Source organism: Loxodonta africana, chromosome 9 (genome assembly GCF_030014295.1).
Source record: "Loxodonta africana isolate mLoxAfr1 chromosome 9, mLoxAfr1.hap2, whole genome shotgun sequence".
NCBI lineage: Eukaryota > Metazoa > Chordata > Mammalia > Proboscidea > Elephantidae > Loxodonta > Loxodonta africana.
The window spans coordinates 118,160,132-118,186,282 of NC_087350.1; the positions used below are offsets into that span (position 1 = coordinate 118,160,132).

Here is a 26,151-nt window from a genome sequence, read left to right on the forward strand (position 1 = left end):
CCTCCCATGCTTCTGCCTTCCCTGTGTCACCAGCATGCTTACCTTAGCATAAGAACCGGAGAAAGCACGGCCAGCCTCCTCGAAGCTAAATGAGATCATATGATCCCATTTGAATGTGTAGGAAACTAAGGCTCAGAGGTGACCACAGCATCTTGGGCATTAGAAGGGACCTCCCAAGGCATCTAATCTGACCCTTTCTCCCCATACTTCCAATCCCACCACTTGACAATTAGGAGAGGCTGAAGTCATGGCCTATGAAACAGTGGTGGCTCAGGGGTAGAGTCCTCACCTTCCACGTGGGAGATCTGGGTTCAATTCCCGGCCAGCACACCTCATGGGCAGCCACCACCTGTCTGTCAGTGGAAGCTTGTGTGTTGCTAGGATGCTGGACAGATTTCAGCAGAGCTTCCAGACTAAGACGGACTAGGAAGAAAGGCCTAGCCATCTACTTCCAGTGAAAACCCTATGGATCACAGTGGTCCGGTCCCCTTAGGCATGGGGCTGCCATGAGTCGGGGCTGACTCCATGGCAGCTCAGAACAACAGCAAAGTCATGGCACAAGTTACACACTTGGAGCCAGAACTTGAGGCTGTTCTTCAAATGCCTGTGTGCTTCTGAAGCTACCGCTGTACCTGCTTGGGATCTTCTTGCCTGTGTAGGGACAAGCAGCCCGAGAATGGTGTCCCGGTTCTTGCTGGGGCTACAGGGGTCCAGGTAACTGCTTTGTCTTTGGGGATTCCTTGTTGGCCCCGCTGCAGGTTCAGTGGGCAGTAACATTCAGGTGGTCCTTCATCTTTACCTTTCTGGGGCTGTTGTGGCTCTAGCAGGGGGTCTAGCCTGCACGTCTCCCGGCTAGTAAGTTATTCCCACCAGCCTTTGGCTTGGGGACCCTTCCACGAACCTTAATCTAGTCCAAGGTTCTGACTCAGGAAATGGAGAGGGCAGGGTTGTGCTTCATGAGATCCTGACCTCACCTTGGAACCTGGAAAACCTTCCAATGGTTTTTTTTATCCTGCTTCTAATATGCCCAAACTCTGACGAGACCAAGATAAAACACTGGGTAATTTATAAGGTTGTAACTCCTGTTTAAGGTCAGTTATTGGCTACTTCTTGTACTTGAGAGTCCCAGGGTGACATCATCCTTGAATCTCTCAACGGCTTTTCCAGGACTTAATTGGTATTTATATTATTCTTTTTTTCAGTTAAAAAAAAAAAATACTGAAGCACGGTTTGTGATACTCACCTTCAAGAACAAGCTTGATAGGAAGTTTTAATTGCAAATAAATTTAAAAAGACCTGTTGTCATCCAGCTGATTCTGACTCATGGCAGCCCTGTGTGTGTCAGAGTAGAGCTGTGCTCCGTAGGATTTTCAGTGGCAGAGTTTTGGGAAATAGATGGCCAAGTCTTTCTTCAGAGGCGCCTCTGGGCGGACTTGAATCTCCAGCCTTCCCATTAGCAGCCAAATATGTTAATTGTTTGTACCACCCAGGTACTCCACAGTTGCTAAATATAGCACCTATTCGTGGCTTATTTCACCTTTGAGAGGTTTCAAACTACTCCATACGGAGACTCTCATATCTGCCCTATAAAAGCCCTTACCTGACCAAGGACTAAAAAATAGCAAGCACAATTCTCTCCACCCCTCCTGCTTTCATTTGGGGTGAAGAGGATTAAAGGCACAGTTAATCGTTAGTAATATAAACCCTAAGATCAGAGCACATGGGGTGCTTTTGCTACTCACACAGTGCTTTTGTGGCTGGTCTGTTAGCAGACACACCCCTTCATTTCTACAGGCAGAGCTTTCTTCGAGACCTGTTGCTGTTGAGTCGATTTCCAACTCATAGCGACCCTAATGGACAGAGTAGAACTGCCCCATAGGGTTTCCAAAGAGTGGCGGGTGGTTGGATTCAAACTGCCGACCTTTTTGTTAGCAGCCAAGCTCTTAACCACCGTGCCACCAGAGCTCCTTTGCCTTAATCTCCCTGTTTTGTGCATACACTACCAGATGTATTTCTGATAAGCCTTTTAAAATCATATTTGGAACAAGGCATACTACAACAAGCATACACACCTAAATGTATCTATTCCCCAAACTGTAGCTAAGACAAAAGCAACTCTGTTATCAACCCTAATTGGTTCACAGTTTGAAACCTAATGCTGAGACTAGTAAGTGCGCAAGAACACCAAGGACTGAAATGTTTTAAGTGAATTAAAAGAACAGGTTGCACCCACTTCCTACTTTATAAATGGCACATACCTATATGATGCTGTAAGGCTACTCTAAAGCCTCCAAAAACAAATAACGTTCCTTCTCAGACTCTTTAGGTGGCTTCAAGTAGGTTTGGGGCTTGTGTGTCAAAGAAGGAGCCCTGGTGGGACTCGACAGCAACGGGCAGAATAAGGTCAGGAAAATAAAATTAAGCCGAGGGTAAGGTTACTGCACACAGAGCATCCTGAGAGTTTCATCTCTTCGGTCTGTTAGGTGTCTGGGAAGGTGACTGAATTTAAAGGAAAACTCTAGTAGTGATTATAAAGGGAGGGAGCCTTGATGGCGCAATGGTCAAGCGCTCAGCTGCTAACAGAAAGGTGGGCGGTTCAAACTTACCCAGTGACTCCTGGGGAGAAAGACCTTGGCCACCCGCTTTTTGTAAAGATTAGAGCCCAGGACACCCAATGGGGCCCTTCGACTGTGTCACATGGGGTCGCTAAGAGTTGAATTCACATCTCTTTTCATTGCCCTAGAGTTCTTAGCTGTGCCAAGACAACTCTGAACTTTCTCATACAAATCATTGGAGTTTGTGGATTAGCATAAATATAGGGTTGCTATGAGTTGGAATCGACTCGACGGCAACGGGTTTGGGTTGTTTTGTTTTGAATTAGCGTAACTGGTGATGTCCTTCTTGAATCTTCTGGATTTTGGTTCATTTTACTCCTGATTGGCATGTTGTCACCAGGGGTTGACAAAGGGAAATGGGTGTGAAAGTCCATCCAGCCCTTTTTATTTCTTGGTTTTGAAAAAAGAGATGTGGGTTTGACAGAAGGTGGGGGGGCAATTAGACATTATTAAACTATTTGGAAGAGGATAAAAGAGGAAATATTTAATAATGTGTGATTTTTCATTGTCAATGTCACCATTACCACAGGTGCTAGGAAATTGGCCTTAAGTTGTGTTTTCCAGGCAAGTGAAGGGTTTCATAAGGCATCTTGTTAAGGCAAGCTTTCGGAAAAAGTGTGACGGTTCTTAATATTGACCGTCTCCCTGCACACTCATAACTGTAGGCCTTGGTATACAAGGTACTCAGGATGAGAAACTTTGTCAAAAGCCTCTTGATCAGGCAGCCTGGAACACATCGTTACCTAGAATTAACTGAAAAGAAAGCAAGGCATTTGAGAACATACTCGTGCAACAATAAGGTAAATGCGCCAAACCCATGAAATCTTGTGTTGCTATTAAAATTGTACAAGTTAACAGGGGAGAATATTTATTCTAAAAGTACAGCATAAAGCTGTATCATAGAAATTTATGATAAAAAGTATTTATGACAAAAATGAGAGAAAATACAAGCTGATACGTGAAGTGTAAAATATGTCAAAGATCTTGGCAGCTTGGACAAAGAATAAAGGTGGCGTGTAAAACAAAATAGTTCAGTTGGGGTGACTGAAATGAGGACTGTTTTTCCCTTTCCCACAGAAAATGCTTGGATGCATTGTCATTATGACAAATGGAATTGAAAGGAAAGAACAGAAATGAAAAGAAAAGCTTTTATGCACAGAATATTTTCTACAGATTTTTGGAATCGTGTATTTCCCACTCATGACCTTTTAAGATGTGATTTTTTTTTTTTTTTGAAGTCTAAAATGTACAGACTCTGGGAGATCATCTCAAGCGTCTTCCTTGTCATTAAAATTTGTCTTTTTTTTTTTTTTTTTCCATAGACGTGTGTACTGGAGACCTCAACCACGTTTCTCTTTTCTTGTTTCCAACCCCGGTTTGTTTTAGGGATTGCCTTGGGAGTCTTAGTTCGAGAGTTCGGCAACCTGTCTAACCTGGACAAATTCTACCTTGCTTTTCCTGGAGAGCTTCTCATGAGGATGCTGAAGCTCATCATTTTGCCATTGATTATATCCAGCATGATCACAGGTATCTGAGAAAACTCATGTTCTCTAAGGTGATTTAAGGTGCCTTCATGTAAGTTGTCCTTTCCTAGTTATGGCAAAAATTCAGTGCATTAGAGCCGTGTCTCTCCCTTCCTCTCCCGCCCTTACCTCTCTCTCCCACTCTGTCTTTCTCCCTGGCTCTCTGTCTCCTCATCCCCGTCCCTCTCTCTCCTCTGTCTCTCTCTCTCTCTCTGTCTCTTTCTAACACACACACACACACACACACACACTCCTCACTTGAAAGGTATATATTCACTTGAGTAGAAAGATTTCATTACTCACAAAGTGGCATTGCTTAGCCCTGTCCACCACAGCTCAAGTCTTCATTTGACCAACCGCTTGATGTCTTGTGAGGAAGACGTTATTTCCAAATATATTATGAATAAAACTCTAGCCAGGCCACAGAAGGCAAAAGGGGGCATATTTGGTCACTGAGATGTCAACCAGTGTCCTCAGGCAAATGTGGGTCTCAGTACTGAGGGAAAGGTCTGGTTATAGGTTTGGACCGTATTAAAAAAGCCCAGTGTTTTTAAATCGGAACTTGTGACAATGTTGAATTTGCGAATGATTTTTGCCTTATTGATCATCATAGTGCTGGGTTCCTTTAAAGGGCAAGCTCCCTTGTGTGCTAGCGATTTCTTTGGTTTACAAAAATGTTATTCATCTGGGGATGGTAAGCTTCGCATAGAACCTGTGTGAGCTATAGCTTCTCCCACTTATGTTAATTCTGGGAATAGGTAAGATCTGGCCTGGTAGTCTTTAGTGGCTTCAGCTTGAAAATCAAGGTCTTATATAACCATGAAATTACCCAAACCAAAAACCAAACCCATTGCTGTCGAGTTAATTCCAACTCCTAGTGACCCTAGAGGACAGACAAAAGCAGCCCATAGGATTTCTAAGGCTCACTTACTTTGGACATGTTACCAGGAAGGATCAGTCCCTGGAGAAGGACATCATGCTTGGTAAAATAGAGGGTCAGGGAAAAACAAGAGGACCCTCAATGAGATGGATTGACACAGTGGCTACGACAATGGGCACAAATGTAGCGATGATTGTAAGGATGGCGCAGGACAGGGCAACTTTTGGTCTGTTGTACACGGGTCGCTCTGAGTCCGATCAACTCGACAGCACCTAGCAATAAGAACAGCTACAACAATCTTTATGGGAGCAGACAGCCACATCTTTCTCCCACAGAGCGGATGGTGGGTTCAAACTGCTGACCTTTCAGTTAGCGGCTGAGCACCTTAAGTACTGCGCCACCAGGGCTCCTTTACAATATCCCCTTCTAGAACATTTTTCTCCACCACTGCTGAAGAGACTTGGGGCTGATCTGTGGAGTACTGGACGCTGGCTGGGGGGGAAGGGAGAAGGGGTGTCAAACTCTGTGACATTCAATAACTGTATTGCTTGAAGTGATGTCATTTTCGGCCAGTGAACTTCCCAAGTGGCAAACTCAGTCTAGAATGTCTTAGGGAGTCTTGCTCATAAGTGGTCTTGGTGTTCTCGGCTTATTAGAAACCTAAAGAGGACATTTAATTGTTTTTATTTATGTATTTAATGATACACTGAAATTCCTGGCTTCTTCTAGGCCTAGCAGTTTGAAGGCCCAATCATCAGACCAGTTGTTTGTCCCGTGTAGTGTTTTTTTAAGGAACCCTGGTGAAGCAGTGATTAAACACTTACCTGCTAACTGAAAGATCGGCAGTTGGAATCCCCCAGTGGTTCTGCAGGAGAAAAGACCTGGCCATCTGCCTGTGTAAAAATTACAGCCTAGAAAACCCTTTGAGGCAGTTCTGCTCTGTCCTGTAGGCTCACTATGAGTCTGAATTGACTTGATGGCATACACAAGGACAAAAACAAGCATTTATTTATTTGTTTAACTTTAAATTATTGTATCTAAAAATTGGAAGATTTTACATTAGGTCCAGGTTTCTGGCTTCCTCGGGAAAAAAATTAAGATTTGGAAACATTGGGCCCACATTCCCACATGGCAACAATGGTCTGGAGTTGAGAGAGACCTACTCCTCCAGATGGAGCAAATGCATTTGAAGATGCCACAGTCTCCACCTCTCCCTGTTGCCTTTCCACTTTACTCATTGATATGACTCGCCTGGCTCCTGTAGGGATGGCACTTACAACTCCCTAGATTTTCTCCACATCAGAGATTCTTAATTTTTCCTTAGGCTTCTTTAAGTACTTAATGCAAGCTTTGTACTCTCTCTAAAGGAAAACATTCACACTTGTACATATATACAGTATTGTATACATAATTGCACAAGGTTCATAAACCCCCTGATAAGTAACACTATCTGATTCCCATATCTGAAGCATAGAAGATCGATCTAAATTAGGCAGCAAATCTCAAAAAAAAAACAAAAAAAAGAAAAAGCAAACATGTAGTGGACCAAGTTTTTTAAAAAGGTCACAATACATGTATGAAAAAAAAATTTTTTTTTTTATTTTATAATCTTGGGCATTTGAACAGACATGCAGATCTTAACAGCCAATGGCTAGTGAGATTTTTTTGCAGTCTGGCTGTTTGGTGTGCAGCCTTGCAGATAATCCAGGGAAATCATTCACAGCCATCAGCATTCCACTCACAGAGCCCTCTGCTTTCCTAAACCGAAGCACAGGGATGGTCATCTCGTCATTTTCCCAGCGGTTGGCCAGGAGCTAGGGAGAGAGAGAGTCATTACCCAGGTTTTTGACACGGAGCTGTGAAAGAGGCCAAAGATTTAAGGACGTGAGCAAAGCAGCATGGTGACAGCGATGCCGCGGTTGTTGGATGCCGTGGGGTCCATTCCAACTCACACAACCCCATGTGACAGAGTAGAACTGTCCCTTAGGGTTTTCTAGGCTGTCACCTTTATGGAAACAGATCTCCAGGTCTGCCTCCCATGGAGCCCTTTTGGTTGGCAGCTGAGCACTTAACCACTGTACCACCAAGGTACTCGTGTTTAAATCGTCAAGTTTAAAGGACAAAGTAACAACGCCCAGTGCTGGCACGGTTGAGAGAAAATGGACACGTTCGTGAATTTTCGGGAACAAACTTTCTGGAGGGCAGTTTGGCACGTGTTCTGATCCATCTGCCTAGTAATTCCACTTCTGGGAATTTATCAGAAAGAAAAAAATCAGATATATTCAAAGATAGGTACAGCGATGTTCATGGTAGCATTTTTTTACAATGGTGATAAATTATAAGCAAGTAAAATATGCAGTGTATCCGTAAATTAGGATAAAAACAAAAAACCAAACCCATTGCTTTCAAGGCAATTCTGACTCAGGGCAACCCCATTTGTTACAGAGTAGAGCTGAGCTCCATAGGGTTTTCTTGTCTGTAATCTTTACAGAAGCAGATTGCCAGGCCTTTCTTACACAGTGCCACTGGATGGGTTCAGACTGCCAACCTTTAGGATAGTAATTGAGCTCAAACCGTTTGTGCCACCCAGAGACCTTTATAAATTTGGAGCAAAAAAACCCAAAACTGTTGCTGTCAAGTTGATTCCAACTCATAAACCAAACAAACCAAACCCAGTGCCGTCGAGTCGATTCCGACTCATAGCAACTCTATAGGACAGAGAAGAACTGCCCCATAGAGTTTTCAAGGAGCACCTGGTGGATTCGAACTGCCGACCCTTTGGTTAGCAGCCCTAGCACTTAACTACTACGCCCCCAGGGTTTCCTTCTGACTCATAGCCATCATAAATTTGGATGCTACCTATTAAAAACCTTGTTTGGGAAACCCTTTTAATGACGTGTGGAAATGTTCCTACCACAATATAAAGTGGGAGCGTAAGGCAAGCCACACAACACGTAACTTCACAAATACAACAGGATGTTGTGTACAGCCCAGTGTTACTAATATTTGAATACATTTTTTAAAATTAGAGTCAAAGCCAAAAGTGAACAAGAGTTACATTTGGGTGGTAAGAAAGCATGATTCTTTCTGCTTCTCATTTTCAAGGTGGGGGGTTTTGTTTGTTTGGGTTTTTTTTGTTGTTGTTGTTGTTGTTTTATTAAGAAAGAAGGAGGAAATGGGATGGATTCTGGGACAGATTCTGCTGGGCGCCCTCGCTGTGCCAGGGGCGGGGGGAGTGGGGTTTCCTTCCCGCTTCTTCTCAGTGGTCCCCTCTGCCCCAGCTCTGTCCTGAGCAGCATATCACCACCTGAACCCTGCTACGAGGGTCCCTTCCCAAGCCCCTCAGTAGTCCTCAGCCTCTGCCTCTCATGAGTTTGAGGGGACTCAGAGCCGATCAAGAAAAGAGAGATGACTACCGCGCTATAGCAGTGTTACACAGGCTACTGATGGGGGGCGACGCATTGACAGCCACAGGCAGGGGGTGGTCCCCAGAGTAGGAGGTCTTCCAGAGGCAAGCGCAGTGTAGTCGCAGGGAGCCATCAGAACAAGAACAAAGAAACGGAAAATGAAACCCGTTGCCGTCGAGTTGATTCCTACTCACAGTGACCGACAGAGTAGAACTGCCCCATAGAGTTTCCAGGGAGTGCCTGGTGGATTCAAACTGCCGACCTTTTGGTTAACAGCTGAGCTCTTAACCACTGCGCCACCAGGGCTCCAGAACAGGAAGAAGGGAAGGAAAACCCAGGGGAAGAGGAGAAGAGTAGAGGAGGGGCTCGTATAGATCTGGAGGACATCCTTCTGCAGCACGCTGGGGTGTCCCTGGGTCAGAGGACTCTGAAGGAAGTACCCTAGAGCCGTCCAGTTGATTCTTACCCTGCGTGTTACAGAGAACTGAGCGCCACAGTTTTCTAGGCTCTAACCTTTTAGGGCGGAGCCTTAGTCGCGCAATGGTTAAGCGCTCAGCTGCTAACTGAAAGGTCAGTGGTTCGAACCCACCAGCCGCTCTGCGGGAAAAAGATGTGGCAGTCTGCTTCTGTAAAGATTACAGCCTCGGGAACCTTATGGGGCATTTCTGCCCTGTTCTATAGGGCTGCTAAAAGTCAAAATCGATTCGATGGCAGCGTCAAGGAAGCAGATCACCAGGGCTTTCTTTGGCAGTGCCAATGGGTGGGTTCAGACCACCAACTTTTAGGTCAGCAGTTGATCGGAAACCACTTGCACTGCCCCAAAAAATCAAAACCAAACTGACCGCCGTCAGGTCGATTCTGACTCATAGCGACCCCATAGGACAGAGTAGAACGGCCCCATAGAGTTTCCAAGGAGCACCTGGCGGATTCGAACTGCCGACCTTTTGGTTAGCAGCCATAGCACTTAACCACTACGCCACCAGGGTTTCCAGAGACCCTAAAAACCCAGACCAAACTAGTTGCCGCTGAGTCGGCTTCAGCTCTCGGTGACCCCAGGTGCGTCAGAGCAGCGCTGTGCTCTGTGGGGTTTTCTTCTCCACGGCTGCCGTTTGCGGATGTAGGTCACCAGGCCTTTCTTCTGAAGAGCCTCTGGGGGGACGGGAACCTGCAGCCTTTTGGTTAGCAGCCGAGCACATTACCAGATACTCCTACTACGTGGTCTCAAGATACTACTGATCATTTGGTTAGATGTGATAACGGCATATAGTTATGTAAGAAAATGTCCTTATTAAAGAAAAAATACATGCTGATTTATGTAGGGATGAAGTGACGTAATGCCTGGAATTTGCTTTAGAACAGAAAAAAAAGACACATTGGATCTAATCTCAAGGCATTTTCAGGGAGAGACAGGATCATATCCATGATGTATGTCCCGAGGAGAACGCTCACGTGTGCCCTGTGTTATCTGTGCTTGGGCCCTGCTCACATTGAGGTGTGTGAGCTGTGTCTAGTCAAACCACCAGGGAAGTAGCAGAGGAAATGGCTTATGGACATGCCTGAGCATTGTGGCTCTGGAACAATCTTGACCAGCTCTCACCAGCCAGCGAGTTTAAATTCAGGTCACATTTTCTGTAATACTTGATTACGCTGACCTGAGCCTCGTTCAACCAGCACTGGAATGGAACGCCCTCGCCTCCCCAGGGCCCCCCAGCATCCTTCCGGGGAAGAGGTCCCCATCTCTTCCACTCCGGCCTCTTTGCCACCACTGCCTGGGTGTTTGGGATTGAGCTGTGTCCCCTGAAAATATGTTGGAATCCTGTACCCGGGGATGTGATCCCGTTTGAAAATAGGGTTTCTTTATGGGAATGAGGCCGTATCCATGTAGGGTGGACCCTAAAGCTCATCGTTCCTGAGTTATAAAGAGCAGATTAGGCACAGAGGTGCACACCGACCCGGGGAGACAGAAGCTCTCTGATGACGGCGGAGGCGGATGGATCTACAAGCCAGGAATTCCAAAGCTTTCTGGAGACCAGAAGCTGAAGTGGCCTAGGACCGGGCAGTGCTTTGTTCTGTTGTATACAGGGCCACTATGAGTCGGAACCGACTCACTGGCACCTGACAACAACAGAAGCTGAGATAGCCAGAGAAGGACCTCTCCTTAGAACCACCCTGAATGCGGACTTGCAGCCTCCTGAATTGTGAGAAAATAAATTTCTGTTCATTAAAGCCACCCTCTTGTGGTATTTGTGTTACGGCAGCACGAGGTAACTTAGACACTGGGCACTGCTGCCGCCTCTCTGATGCTGAGAGCGCTCCCTTTGCCCCTCGATCTATGATGGTGCCAGAGCTTGAGTCTCTACAGTGCAGCTGAGACCAGGCTGCTACTTGGGACAGTGGTTTAGTAAAGGTTTGAGGATAACCAAAAGCAGGTTAAAAAACTGACAGTGACAGCCAGCTGTCCTCAGAGTAGATCTTCCTGGAGCCCCAGGGTCCCTTAACAGGGGCTGTCACTCTGCTTAGCTGCCAGCCTGCCTCCAGGAGTCTCGGGCCAGCTCATCCCCACCCTACGAAGGTATCCCAAGCATCCTACTACCCCAGGTTCCAATATTTGACTCTAGGTCTAAGAAGGAGGAATTTCGCCATCACACAGTTCTTGTCCTGTTAATAATAAACTGTGAGAGAGTAAATTTCTGTTTGTTAAGCCATCCACTTGTGGTGCTTCTGTTACGGCAGCACTAGGGAACTAAGACAGCAGGTTTAACTCCTGTGAAATGGTAAGTTTCTTGGATTTTGTGGCCATTCACAATTGTCAAGCACTGTTTTTTTTTTTTGTCAAAGCCAGACCAAAAAAAACTTTTGTTTACGGAGTTCATTTTGACAGCTTCTTAACATCAAGGTGGAAAGAGATTGTCGGGAAAACTTTGTTCTCCAGTGGGTGGTAGCTTAATCAGAGCGCTCTTGGGGGAGGCTTTTGCCCTCGGGTGTTTATTTTTAAAACACACTATTATTTAGCCCACGGCAACCACTTCCTTTGTCGTGTTTTTGAAAAACGTTGAGATTATTACTGCTGAGGCCAGGAGCTAGCACCCATTCTTCACAGCCGCCTCCTGAAGTGAAGAAATCAAAGGCTATGTCCTAAAATAAAAAGCTAGCAGGTGCCCCTAATCTCCAAGGACAACCTTGGATTTTATGTTTGTTTCTGGGCCACAGCCTGGCCTCAGAACTGTCCCTGGTTTTAAAGGACAGTCCAGGGCTTGCCGTTAACCAGACACCAGTGCTCACCAGCGTACGACTCTTACATGCTATGTAGCTGTTCTGAGCTACGCCTTTCTCCTCTGTAAAATGGGATAATAACACTGACCTCATTAGGCAATGGAGTCCCTAGGTGGTGCAAACAGCTGAGCACTAGACTACCAGCTGAAAAGTTGGCTGTTCAGAGCTACCCAATGGCACTGCAGAAGAAAGGCCTGGCAGCTGCTTCTGAAAGATCACAGCCATTGAAAACTTATGGAGCACAGTTCATCTTTGCAGACATGGGGTCGCCATGAGTCGGAATTGCCTCGATGGCAGCCAGCAACAACATCAGGCTGTAGTACAAATGAAAGGAGATGGTGCACTTAACAGGAGCCCTGGTGGCACAGTGGTTAAAGCACTTGGCTGCTAACCAAAAGGTCAGCAGTTCAAACCCACCAGCCACTCTTCAGGAGAAAGATGTGGCAGTCTGCTTCCATGAAGATAGACAGCCTTGGGAACCCTATACGGCAGTTCTGCCATGTCCTATGTGGTCACTGTAAGTCGGAATCGACTGGACAGTAATGGGTTTGGTTTTTGAAGCAGTTAACATGCAGTCATGGCTCAGTGCACAGTCCTGCTGCCATTATCATCATCATCATTGTTATAGCAATAATAGTTGTTGTTTTTGTTGGAAAGTAGAGTGTTTAGACCATCTAGACAGGTATTTTATAGTTGCATTGAGGTCTGTGAAGTTCCTGTTATAAACCAGAACCAAACCCATTACTGTCAAGTCTGTTCTGACTCATGGTGACCCCACGTGTTACAGAGTAAAACTACTCCGTAGGGTTTTCTTGGCTGTAATCTTCTACTGCAGGAGCCCTGGTGGTGTAGTGGTTAAGCACTCAACTGCTAGCTGAAAGGTCAACAGTTCAAACCCACCAACCCACTTCAAGGGCGGAAAATGTGGCAGTCCGCTTCTGTAAAGATTACAGCCTTGGAGTCCCTATGGGGCAGTTCTACTCTGCCCTACAGGGTTGCTATGAGTTGGAATCAGCTCGATGGCAAGGGGTTTGGTTGGTTTGGTTTGGTGGTACAATGGTTAAGTGTTTGGCTGATAACCAAAAGGTCGATGGTCGAACCTACCAGCTGCTCTGCAGGAGAAAAGATGTGGCAGTCTACTTCTGTAAAGATTTACAGCCTGGAAACCCTTTGGGGGCAGTTCTACTCTGTTCTATAGGGTCGCTACGAGTCGGAATCAACTTGATGGCAGTGGGTTTGGTTTTAATCTTTTATGAAAGCAGATTGCCAGGCCTTTCTTCTGTGGAGCTGCTGGGTGGGTTCGAACTGCCAACCTTTAGGTTAGTGGTAGAACACAAACCATTTGTGCCACCCAGGGACGCTGTATCTATTATAGAGGTTTGCAGAGATTGGGTTGTGTCCCTGTATATGTCCCCTCCCTCTAAGGTGGCCACCATCTCTGCCCCCAGCAAAGCGTTATGAAGCATCTAAGAGCCTGGGTTTGGGGCCAGCTTCACCCCCTGATCACTGAGGACCAGAGAGGTAGAGGAGTAGCTCTGGAGATGTAAAGAAGTATGACTGTCGATTTGAATAAGCTGTGGTCTACCTGGAAACCCTGGTGGCATAGTGGTTAAGAGCTATGGCGGCTAACCAAAAGGTCAGCAGTTCAAATCCACCAGGCGCTCCTTGAAAACCCTCTGGAGCAGTTCTACTCTGTCCTCTAGGGTAGCTATGAGTCAGAATGGTCTACCCGGGGACGTTGTAGGATGAGGTAGAGGGTTGGGAAGGAAGTTCCTACTCGAGAGCTGCAGCACCCCTGGAGAGAGGAACTGGCTGCCTCCTCCTCCTAGGCCGTGTTTGTTTAAGATCTTTCCACTGAGAATCTTGTTATCATAACGCATTTTGTTGCCTGCTGGGTCCTGGAGTAGAAACAGAGACACCAGCCTCTGGCCAAATTGTTAAGACAAATTAAGACATATTTACATATGCCGGAAACAGTTACCCTCATAGATTGAATTTGCTTCACTGCTGGACGGAAATCCCGAGAGGGCTTTGAACTGGACCTAAGGGCAGTTCTGCAGCCTCCCCGACGTGACACTGGCAGAACCCAGGGGCTGGGACCTGCTCCAATTGGACATCTACTGAGGAAGGACAATGTATCTGGACAAATATCGGCTATTAGGTCAGGGTGCTTTACCCGTTAACTCAGAATTCTCTTAAACTGGTGATTTTCTGGTGTTTCTTTTTTTTAAAACCTACCATTATTATCCATCACCCATATGTCAGTGTGTCCTACTGTGGTGGCTTTCGTGTTGCTATGATACTGGTATATATGCCACCAGTATCTCAGGTACCAGCAAGGTCACCCGTAATGGACAGATTTCAGTGGAGCTTCTAGACTAACAAAGACTAGAAAGAAAGGCCTGGTGATCTCCTTCCAAAAATTAGCCAATGAAAACTTTATGGATCACAACAGAATGCTGTCCGACTCATTTGCTTCGGCTGCATCATCAGGAGGGATCAGTCGCTCAGGAGGACGTGGTGTTTGGTGAAGTGGAGGTTTAGTGAAGGTGAGGGAGACCCCGGGTGAGATGGAATGACAGAATTGCCACAAGGACGGACTCAGACATGCCAGTGATCATGACGATGGCACAGGACCAGGCAGCATTTCATTCTGTCCTGCGTAAGGTCACCATGAGTCGGAGTCGACTCGATGGCAGCTAACAACAACCACCATTATTATTATAATTATTATTGTTTACTCAGTGTGCTGAGCTCTAAAATCGAATAGGCATGTTTATAACCACATGGCATACTTAATATCATATATTTATATTATTGCTTGCTCTTTCTTTTGGAGACTTAAACATGAAAGGTCACTTGTTTCTGAATTGTGACCTTCAGTCCCTCTTAATTTTTTTTGTCTCATTCCTTGCATAATTATTACTTTAAGTTGTCTTACCATCAGGAAAAGGGAGTGACCTCGGCACACCCAGCTGCATTTTTTCCAAGGAAAGAGACTAGACTCTATCGTCAGGGTTATCCTCGGGTATGACTGTTGCCATGTGCCCATTGAGTGGTAACTGCTTGGTCTTGTCCGGAGGTTAGGAAAGGGCCTTCACAACATCCCGGGTGACTGCTGAAGAGTCCACGCCTCCTTCCCTGGAACCACTAACTTCCAAAGACACAATCAGCAGGTGGAGGACTGATGTGTTCAGAGTAGGAAATGACTTGTTCTGTCGCCATGATGATTATAGCTTCCTTTGGGACCCTTCCTGTGCACCATATAGGTACAATCCCACGTAAGGAGCATACTCCCCCTGTCACCTAAGGAAAAGGTTGGGCTTTTATAGTGTGAGGAGTGGATGTAAAAGCTACCTACGCCTGCTTGTGGTAGACCTTCATGCCTGCAAAGGTTTGCGGCCTTGGCCTTGGGGCTGCTTCACAAATGCCTCTTCATCTTTCCTGCTGCCCTGTGCCTCAGACTTTGCAAACAGTTGTGGGACAACAACAACAACCAGTATTATTATAATTGTTTACCAAAACAATGTTCTGAACTCTAAAAAATTGAAATACGACTGTCATTTGGCTCAAAATGAGATCCTCATTTTGGGAATCAGACAGGATAGGGCCTGACACCTCAGATGCTTGCTGAAAAACGATCTGGTTGTTTCTCGGTTTGCCCCGCGGCCCACGTAGAAGCAGACCAGTCAGAGAGCAGCATCAGTCAGCTGCATTTACGGGAGCATCTGTGATAGAGGACCGAGGAGGAGCCCGTGCCTTCCACCTCCACTACAGGGCTCCACGGCTTCCCGGAAAACCCTGTCAAGTCCAGACAATACTTGTTCATTTCATTGGCAGCCAAAGACCATTTGAAACTAGATCTAACGATGTGTTGTTGTCAGCGGCTGTTGAACCATCTCGTAGACCTTGACTCACGACGACCCCATGCACAGCAGGATCGGACCCTTGAGATCCACGGAGTATTCATTGGCTGATTTTTGGAAATGGGTCACCAGGCCTTTCTTCCTACTCCATCTGGAAGCTCCACTGAAACGTGTTCGGCATCAGAGCAACACATAAGCCTCCACGGACAGACAGATGGTGGCTGTGCTTGAGGTGCGTTGGTCAGGAATCGAACCCAGATCTCCCTCATGCAAGGCAGGAATTTTATCACTGAACCATCACTGGCCTCATGTAATCGTTAGTTGTCATCAAAACGGCTCCAACTCATGGTGACCCTGTATACAACAAAACGAAATAGTGCTTGGTCCTGCGCCATGCTCGCAGTCATTGCTATATTTGAGCCCACTGTTGAGGCCACTGTGTTGGTTTATCTTGCCAAGGGTCTTCCTCTTTTTTGCTGACTCTCCAGTTTACCAAGCATGATGTCCTTCCCAGGAACTGGTCCCTCCTGATAACATGTCCAAAGTATGTGAGACAAAGTCTCGCCATCCTTGCTTCCCAGGAGCACTCTGGCTGTACTTCTTCCAAAACAGACATTTGTTCATTCTCCTGGCAGTCCATAGTATATATGATATTCTTCACCAACCCCGTTTTGTGCCTCATAAGTCTCTTAAATTACCTGGGCCCTCGGAAATTATTTATATCTTACCTCTTTCAAACAGAAATTTTAAGGTGTCTTACAATGTGAACCATACACAGGAATATTGTTAATGTAGAAGAAATTTGAAAATCATAAAAGGAGGAAGAAAATATGCTAGCCAGGATGGATAATGAGATTACTGTGATTTATTATTGAATCTGGCCCTGAAACTATCCGAAGATCCAGCAATAAGTGAATAATTAAATACGTTATGGTACACCCACAGGACAGAAGATCATGTCGCCATTAAATTTATCCTCAGGGTGAATTTTTAATGATGAGAAAATGCTTGTAAGTCAGTCTTAAGAAGAGAGAGGATTAAAAGCTATAAAATTAGCTATCTTGACAAAAAGAGAGAAAATGTTGGAAGAAAATTCACCAGAACATTAACTGTGGCTGATGAGATGAAGTGATTTTTGTTTTCATCTTTGTATTTCCCCCTTTTTTTTTTCAGATATTTGTGATGAACATACATCACTTTTATAATCAAGCATAAAAGCTAGTTTTTTAGTCGACTCTGAGCTTCCTGACAGAAAAGGCAAAAAGGGAAACCATCTTGGGTTACGTGATTCTCATCATGTGATAAAAAGGTTATGTCCATTGTTCAAGATACACCTTTCCCAATATGGAGTCCCAAAAAGGGCTTATCATGAGGGGTGTTGAGTGACGTGATGTGCAAAATCCTGATAACATTCTGAGAGCACCTGCAGAAAGGAGACTCCTCAGAGCTGTGTCTCATCACACCCCCAAGAGAAGCCCAAAGGCCTGGCAGTGTAGACTAGGCCCTGAGGACCCTCCCTACTCGGCTTCCCTCTCGGAATTCGGTGTGTGGAGTTTTGATGTGTGAGACAGGCCTAATAGATGGAGAGAACAGCTCTCAGCTTTTCCTTTCACGCCTTGAAGACTGAACTGCCAGTCCTGGAAACTGTTCTTCTAAAAGTTAATGCCATTTGACTCCCTCCCACCTTTCAGGTGTTGCTGCACTGGATTCCAACGTGTCCGGAAAAATTGGTCTGCGTGCTGTCGTATATTATTTATGCACAACTATCATTGCTGTGATCCTAGGTAAGGTTTATTTCTGAATCCTTATTCCACTATGTAATTGAGATTTTTCATTCAAAAAATAGTGGAGCTTTTTAAATGCACGTGTTTTTAAATCAGAAAATAGTCTTGTCAAACTACCATGAATCTTTTTGGTTTGATGTCTACGTAGCACCTTCTGTGCGAAGAAGGTACAACACTGACTAAAATTATTAACGTCTCTAGTTAGGAAACCCTGGTGGCGTAGTGGTTAAGTGCTATTGCTGCTAACCAAAGGATCGGCAGTTCGAATCCACCAGGCGCTCCTTGGAAACTCTATGGGGCAGTTCTACCCTGTCCTATAGGGTCGCTATGAGTCGGAATCGACTCGATGGCACTGGGCTTGGTTTGGTTTTTTGTTAGTAGGAAACAGAAAGAAAGTGACACGTCTGTGCCTTGTCAGGATCTTTGGGTGGAAGTGAAGCCAAGCGCCTATATAATCCTTAAACTAGTCAATCTAAAATAGTAGAATTGAGTATAATTATAAAATATTTCCAGGAAGATAACATTTCAGCACATTTCACTTTTCATATGTTACCAAGAGCTAACAGAGTCTTGCCAAGTATAAGGCCCACTTGAAGAAGGGAGAAAGTTCTAGTAAGGGAGGATGGCTGCTCTTGAACCTGTGGCATTTCTTGTGAAGAAAGCTTATCCTGCCCTTTGTGACCTAGCGTGACACTTTAAGAAGGACGCCCAGAATGGGAAAGGAGGAAGGGAACATGGTTCAGATGCCGCAGCCAGCGTGACCCTGGCAGCCCTGCTCAAATAAACAAGTTTTGGGGATGGACTTGGGGTGAGGTTTTAGTGGTATTAGGCCAAGAGACCTAAGAGGGGCCTGAACCCTTCCTCAAGGAAAACCCACATCTCCTCATGAGGTTCCTGAGGAAGACAGACATAAATAAAAAATGGCAGGGAGAAAGCAAGATACTGCTTTACTATGACCAGGCCAGTTGCTGTCAAGTCACTCCAACTCTTGGCGACCCTATGTGTGTCAGAGTAGAACTGTGCTCCATGGGGATTTCAATGGCTGATTTTTCAGAAGTAGATCTCCAGGCCTTTCTTCTGAGGTGCCTCAGGACGGACTCGAACTTCCAGCTTTTCAGTTAGCAGCCGAGCACGTTAACCATTTGCACCACGCATGGACTCCACTTTATTACCACCTGGGCGTATAACCCTTCTGCACGCCTGAGAGGGCAGAGTGGATCATGGCCTTCATGTTGCCCCCTCCCACTAGCACAGCTGACCCATTCAGTACGTGGAATCCTACCCTCTTGGATTAGCATTTCCTTCTCCTAGGCAGGGGGTGTTTTCCTCCATCAGTCCCCTGTAGTCAAACAGCCTCGGATGCTTTGATGTCTTCTACAGCATCTCACCTCCCGTGACAGGAATCCACACTTCCAAAGGCCAAAATGGTGCCCAGCTTTTAGCTCTGAAAGACACTCCACCCTGTAGATAGTTCTTCCTCACAGTGAATGAACTGTCTCTCCCTGTAGTTCCTGTTTGCTTGTCCTCACTCCACCCCCTCAGAGTCACACAGAATAATGCTTTCCCCCATGACAGCTTTCCAGATATCTAAAGGCCCAGGGCATGGACGGAAGATAAGGCTTGTTGTATATGGCGTCAGAATACCCGGGATCTGTGGGTGATAATTACCGAAAGATAGTGTACAAGCCCTCTGGGTTGGAAAAATGAATCACTCTTACCCAACACCTGCCTAGGCTGGTCTCATAAACTAAAGAAAAGAATATTGTGGTCAGCAGGTGTTTCCAGAAGCAGTTCTGGGATGCAGCCCTCTCATTTAAAAAAACAAAAAACAGTAACAAGCACTTATTTTATTTATTTATTTTGGTAACTTTTTAAGGGAAAGAGTTCCTTCTGCATTTTCATTTAAAGGGAAAAGTAATTAAGCTGCCACTGAGGTCCCAGCTGAGGCTCAGCTGGCCCATGTGGTATTGCCTGGTACCACCATGCCTGCTGGTTCTGAGAGGGCTGTACCAGGGATGCCAGGTGCTCTGGAAGGTTCTTAATGCCCTGTGGAGCTATCTTTGACTGCAGGAATCGTGCTGGTGGTGAGCATCAAGCCTGGTGTCAGCCAGAAAGTGGATGAAATTGACAGGGTAGGCAGCACCCCTGATGTCAGCACAGTGGACTCCATGCTCGACCTGATCAGGTGAGTGTCCTCCAGCAGGGCAGCTCCATGGCATACACCTGAACAGTCACTTGGGGCCTCACACGCGGTCTAGTGCTTGGCTGCCACCTTGAAATTTCTAACACATTTTTAATTAACCCAGTCGCCAGGTTAATGACTGTCGGGTTTATAGACAACTCATACTTGCCCTTTAATGTGACTTGAATTTGCCCCAGGGCTTCCAGCCGGTTATTATCAGTTCAAGCCCCTGCTGAGAATTTGCATCTCCACCCCAGATTTACTGACTCAGAATCTACAGTTTTAAAAGATCCCTAGGTGTTTCTTATGGATTTAATAAGATCCCCGGGTGATTCTTAGGTATATATCCTTACGTGTACCTAAAAATCACCTGGGGATCTTGCTAAAATGTAGATTCTGAAGTAGTCGGGGCGAGAAGTTGGTCTTTTAACAAAAAATAACAATTAAAGCAGAAAATCATTAAAAAACGGTATAGATATACATTACATATTTTATTTTCACTTACAACTTGACTGCATTTATTTGCCAATTTTTATGTAGTCTACCATTTGACTGGAATTCCATTTCATTTGTTGCATAGACAGCCCTTATAAGTCCGTCCTCTGCAATGTGCAGATTCCATTCCCATAAAGTGGAGCAAGGAAAACTAGAAATCGCCAAAAAAATCTGCCGAAGCCTTCCAGTTTGTTGTTTTTAATTTCAGTTGTCTTCCTACACTTCATTCAACGGCAAAATATTAGTCACTTGTCTTTATTGAATGTGGGCATTCAGCTTGTTACCGGAGAATAGCCCTCGGTTCTTGTCTTCGGTGCAGGAAAGAATTCGAACACTGAGACAAATAGTGCCAAGCGAGTATAGGGTTATTAGCTAGCAGAGGGTTAGTAACAAAAGTACACTTGACCAGGGAGTGTCAAGCAGGCTACTCAGAGAGTCTGAGTGCCGTGATACAGTCATCTTCTCAGGGCTTTGTACCCCTTTTCTCCTACTTCTCCCTGTTAACATTTAACTGCCAAGTCAGGGACCCCTGTAGAGACTATTTCTTTGGCTTAACGTTTACCAATTTAGGGACCCTGTAGGGACCACTTTATTGAGGAATGTCACCACAGCCTGTCTCTTCCTCCTCCTGAATGTAAGCTCTCCCCTTCCCCCTTACAAGCTTAGGTTTTATAGAAACCACAGCTTCCTTTGCACACTCACATTTCATAGGTTTACATAATATTTAACTTAATTCCATAATTATAATGATGTTTATATTTGGCATAAAGAATTTGGAGACATACAGTGGACTCTTGGTCAATATGCAGCCTCACTGATGAAAACAGAAATGTGTGGGATATTAAAGGATTGTCCCTTGACTGTGAGTGTTCACTCACCAATGAGATGTGTCACCAAGGAAGGCAAGCGTGTGGTCACTCAGTGAATCGGTGAAGTGAGGGTTGGGTAGGAGACCTTCCCATACTTGGTTGAAGCTCAGCAGAGTTTTAATGCAGGGAAGTACTGTGCCACAGAGAAGCCAGAAGAAAAAACAGAATTCTAGTTCTACACTATATACTTTTCCATCAATGTATTGGGTATGACAACCAACACTTTTTGCCCTAACGTAATACCGCTCTTCATGTCTCCCACAGAAATATGTTCCCTGAGAACCTCGTCCAAGCCTGTTTCCAGCAGGTAATATTAAAGATGTGTGCCCACCAGTAGCTTCCCATTACCAAATGTGATTGTTTTTTTTCTGTTGTGACCCAAAAAATTGAACTGGCCTATCTGGCAGCAGGAAGTGCACGTATGAATGCAGGGCTTCAGAGGACTCCCTGTCTGGTATCCCTGGTCTGTCCGGCACACAGGGCAGTACGTGCCTTAGCTTACTCTGTTCCCCTTTCTTCTGTGCTTATTTCCCCCAAAAGGCTCCAATGGAGCAGGGTCAGGAATCTGTCCATCAATGGGTGTATTTAAATACGGCCTCAGGTACCTATTGTTGTAGAGCCCTGTTGTATTCGTCAAGAACGTTGCAGCACAGTGAAAAAAAAGTCCATCTCCTCTTTCCTTTCCCTCTAGTGTTGGGAAATCAGTATCTAACTTACGCGGTGGGGTTAGCGTGCCTGGGATTCCTGGGATTCAGGCTTCTCCTTAATCATCATGTCCCATTGCTGGGGCTCTGGGGGCAGTTGTGCGTCAGTGGTAGAATTCTCATCTTCTGTGCAGAAGACCCGGGTTGGATTCCCAGCCAGGGTACCTTGTGCGCAGCCTCCACCTGTCTGTCAGGGGAAGCGTGTGTGTTGCTATGAATCTGAAGAAGTTTCAGCAGAGCTGCCAGACTAAGACTAGGAAGAAAGACCTCGTGATCTACTTTCCAAAATCAGCCAATGAAAACCCTGTAAATCACAATGGTCCAATCCACAGCCCATCATGGGATGGCACAGGACTAGGCAGCGTTTAGTTCCGTGGTGCACGGGGTCACTGTGAGTCGAGGGCCGACTCAACGGCAGCTGACAATAACAGCTGGGACTCTAGAGAATAACAGAACAACAAAGTCATGATTCTTTTCCTCTAGGGAAATCTAAGAGTCTCCTCACTGCATTTACTTCAAGTCTTTTTCTCCTATTTGTCTAAGCGGTTTAGGACAGCTGAATGGGTCACAAACAGCTGTGCTCATTTACATAAATTACATGAACAGAGCCTCTGTGTGGACTCACTTGCCAACCTCCATGAGGCACAGAACCACCTCTATTTCGGGGGTACCTCTGCAGTCGGCCACAATGGTCATTTATCAGGTTCTTGGTGTTGGCAAAACCCTACAGAAGTAACATTTATGCCTGGGCTACCGACACGCTGGCTCTTTCTGAAACTTCGTGTTGAAGCTACACAGAAGCAAACAGCTGAAGGGAGGGAAGGGGAGTCAACAGAAATCTCACCCATGAAGAGCCCTAAAAAAAAAAAAAATGTTGATTATGGAACAACCATATAGTTAAATCTTTCTTTTTTTATAGAACTTATTTTTGTTGTTGTTGAGAATATACACAGCGGAGCATACAGCAATTCAGCAATTCCCACACGGTCACCTCAGTGACAGCGACTGTGCTCTTGGAGTTATGGAACCTTCCTCGCCCCCCTTTTCTGAGCTGTTCCTCCCCCACGGCATAGCCTCGCTGCCCCGAGTTTCCTATCTAATCTTTCAAGTTGCTGTTGTCAATTTAATCCCATATAGATAGATCTTTTTTTCTTATTTAATTTTTTCACACATGAAAATAAATGCAGCAAAAGCCAGGCCATTTCAACAATTTTCCTGTGTGCACTGTACATGTTTCGGAGATTGGTTACGTTCTTCAGGTTGCGCTAGGTAGATCTCAAAAGAGCACAGTGCTCAAGGCAGACAAGTCAAATCTTCCCTGGTGTTTATTAAAGTCAGGGTGAGTGCATTTATAAATGATGAGGGCTTTTTCCCAGGTGAGGGCCACAGAGTTGTTGTTAAGGATGATAAAAAAAAAAAATTGGAAATGGATAGTGGTGATTGTTACACAACGTTATTGTTAGTTGCCGTTGGGTTGATTACAACATGGTGAATGCAGTTTGTGTCACTGAATGTAAAAATGGTTGAAATGTTTTGTTACATATATTTCACCACCACAGGATTTTAAAAAACAAAGAGATAAAAAAATGATTGAAGGAATCAAAGCATAATCTATCAGACCAGTTGCTGGCCAGCTGACCCCGACTTATGGCGCCCCCGTTGTATGTCAAAGTAGAACTGCACTCCGTAGGGTTTTCTGTGGCTGATTTTTCAGAAGTAGATTGCCAGGGCTTTCTTCCAAGGCACCTCTGGGTGAACTCGAACCTCCAACCTTTCAGTTAGCAGCCGAGCGTGTGGACTGTGCACCACCCAGGGACACTGGCATCTGCCAAAACACCTACAGATAAAACCCACACTTTCTTTCACATTATTGCTCCATCCATTTGTCCCTTATTAAAAAAGTGTGAGAACATTCTGGCATTATCGAATGGTGGTTGTGGTGGGGGGTCAGTGGTTTAGATTTGTTGATCCTACTTTTAGTTCCAAAATCTCGTGATTCCTTCCATCAAACACTGGAGGCAACAGTGTCAGAAGTAGAACCCTTGAGCGGCACTTGCTTGGCCAAAATGACGTTTTCCTGTGGTTTAGCTTTAGAAGCTTACAGTGGCTCTGTGTTTTTGTTCTTCCCCAACGTGCAGTACAAAACCAGACGTGAGGAAGTGAATCCTGCAGGTGAGCCAGAGATGAACATGACGGAAGACTCCGTCACAGCTGCCATGACGACCACAGTTTCCAAGGTACCGTTTGCATCATTTTCTCCTGCTCTTTCCCCGGAGCCTGCGTCGTGAGGTAGCAACACCACATGGGGAACACCGGGAACCCTGTTGCCTCTATTTCCCCACAACTCCTTACAATAGAGTGGGGTGTCTCTTTAGATTTGTAAGGCTACGTAGGCATGGAAAACAGGTACACAAACTGCTTATCCAAAACCCCCCGGCCAGCTGTGAGTCACACTTCAGGCTTTAGAAGGCCATGAACTGTATCCGCTGTATACTGTGTAACACCCGTATGTGGGATTGGCAACAATGCGCCAGAATCAAGTGCATCAGTATTTCTGCTTTGGAGAACACAACCAAAAACCAAGCCCGCTGTCTTGGAGTCGATTCCTGTAGGACAGAGTAGACTTCAAAGGCAACTCATATTTAAAATAACCTCAGAAAGTGCCTTGATTCTAAAATTCTTTCTAAAAATGTAAAACATTAAAAATTAGGAATCTTCAAAAGGAGTATTCAAATGTAGACCTCAAACGTTTTTAACTAAGATTCTCTGTTGAAGGCAGAAAACCTTTAAACTTGATTTGAGTGGGTAAGACTTGTTACAAGCAGAGTTGTTTTTGTGGTTGTTTTAATCATGTTTTCTTAAAGAACTGTCAACTTTGACTAGTAGGTCACTCGTTTATTATGTCTGGCTATCATATCTTTTCATTTCAGGGCCTGTGCATTTTAACACAATTATAATCAAGCATCAACATATTTTTTCTTGGCTTTGATCCACAGAACAAGACAAAGGAATACACGGTTGTGGGCCTCTATTCCGATGGCATGAATGTCCTGGGCTTGATTGTCTTTTGCCTCGTCTTTGGGATTGTCATTGGAAAAATGGGAGAAAGGGGGCAGATTCTGGTGGATTTCTTCAATGCCTTGAACGATGCAACCATGCAGATTGTGCAGACCATCATGTGGTGAGCAAACCTGCTTCCCCAACAAGTCCGTTCCCTCAAAATGAGAAGGAAGGGGATCGCCTTTCCATGAACCGCACTCTAGAGAGGCCAGACATTTAATAGAAAGACTCTAAGAAAAACCAGTTGCCATCAAGGCGATTCTGACTCTGGGCAACCCCATGTGTGTCAGAGTAGAACTGTGCTCCATAGGGTTTTTGATGGCTGATTTTTTTTGTAAGTAGATCACTAGGCCTTTCTTCCGAGGTACCTCTGGGTGGATTCAAACCCCCAACCTTTAGGTTAGCTGCTGAGCACATAACCGTTTGCACCACCCAGGAATTCCATCAAGACCCTAGAGTATTAACTGACCCCAGGTACTACTGAGGAGTTAGTTCACTAACAGAGTCTAGACATTAACCACAGCCTTTCGCCCCCACGCCCTAGGAGATCATCTTGTACCCAACAAGCCTTCGCGTAAGAAGTAACTTCTAATGGAATGATTTGAGGGGGTTCCTTGCCCATCAAAACTCAAAGTACTTTCCTTACTAGGCCCCATGCAGAAGTGATATTCAAGATATATACAACTGGTACAGCTTGGGCACTAACCCTTCCGAACGGAAGCTGCTATTGTGTGGACACACCATCAACACCACCCCAATATCTGCCCCGTCCCTGGAGATGCCAAGAAATCCAGCTTTCCTTGTACATCTTTGCCCTGTTATCTCACATTGAATCAGTTGACAGTTATTTATTTAGTCCAAGGTGTAGATACTGACAGTGACGAAGAGGGTTTATGAAACCACCAGTTCTTTGAGCCAGCAGGTCATTTCATCCTGCTGAACCTCAGCTCTGTCATCTGTAAAAAGGACCATAAAACCTTCTCCCAGGGTTGGGAGAAGGATGTTAGGTGAAATGAGGCATGTTAAAGTACTTAACCCAGTGCAAAGTGTGCAATAAGCACACCACAAATACGGCCATTAGAGCCACTCCCACTGCTACTATTACTACGTCTATTGCTGATACCAACCATAACCGTAACCAGTTGCTTCCAGCCCATGGAGCCCCCATGTGTGTCAGAGTAGAACTGTGCTCCATAGAGTTTTCAGTGGCTGATTTTTTGGAAATAGATTGCCAGGTATTTTCCCCAGGTGTATCTGGGTGGACTCAAACCTCCAACCTTTGGTTAGCAGCCAAGCGCACTAACCATTTGCACCACCCAGCAATGCTTGCTGATACAATTACCTGGAAACAAGGTGATATGGCTAGAAAGAGCTGAGTGTCTATATTTGGAGGTGACCTTCAGATGTGACAGTCAGCAGGATGTTTGTGAACTGGGAACACCAATTTGACTACACGTTCTTGCCAAGTTTGCCCCTTTAGGGCACGTTGGATA

The 26,151-nt window shown here is 45.3% G+C and overlaps 1 protein-coding gene across 1 annotated transcript in view; it reads left to right on the forward strand.

Annotated features, from left to right (window-relative positions):
- SLC1A1 (solute carrier family 1 member 1) overlaps positions 1-26,151 on the forward strand; it is an 80,991-nt gene that overhangs the window by 31,942 nt on the left and 22,898 nt on the right. The window contains exons 2-7 of the mRNA XM_064290587.1: positions 4,002-4,142; positions 17,256-17,348; positions 19,419-19,533; positions 21,159-21,201; positions 23,737-23,835; positions 24,595-24,779. Coding sequence (XP_064146657.1) covers positions 4,002-4,142; positions 17,256-17,348; positions 19,419-19,533; positions 21,159-21,201; positions 23,737-23,835; positions 24,595-24,779 — 676 coding nt within the window. The remainder of the gene's footprint in view (positions 1-4,001; positions 4,143-17,255; positions 17,349-19,418; positions 19,534-21,158; positions 21,202-23,736; positions 23,836-24,594; positions 24,780-26,151) is intronic.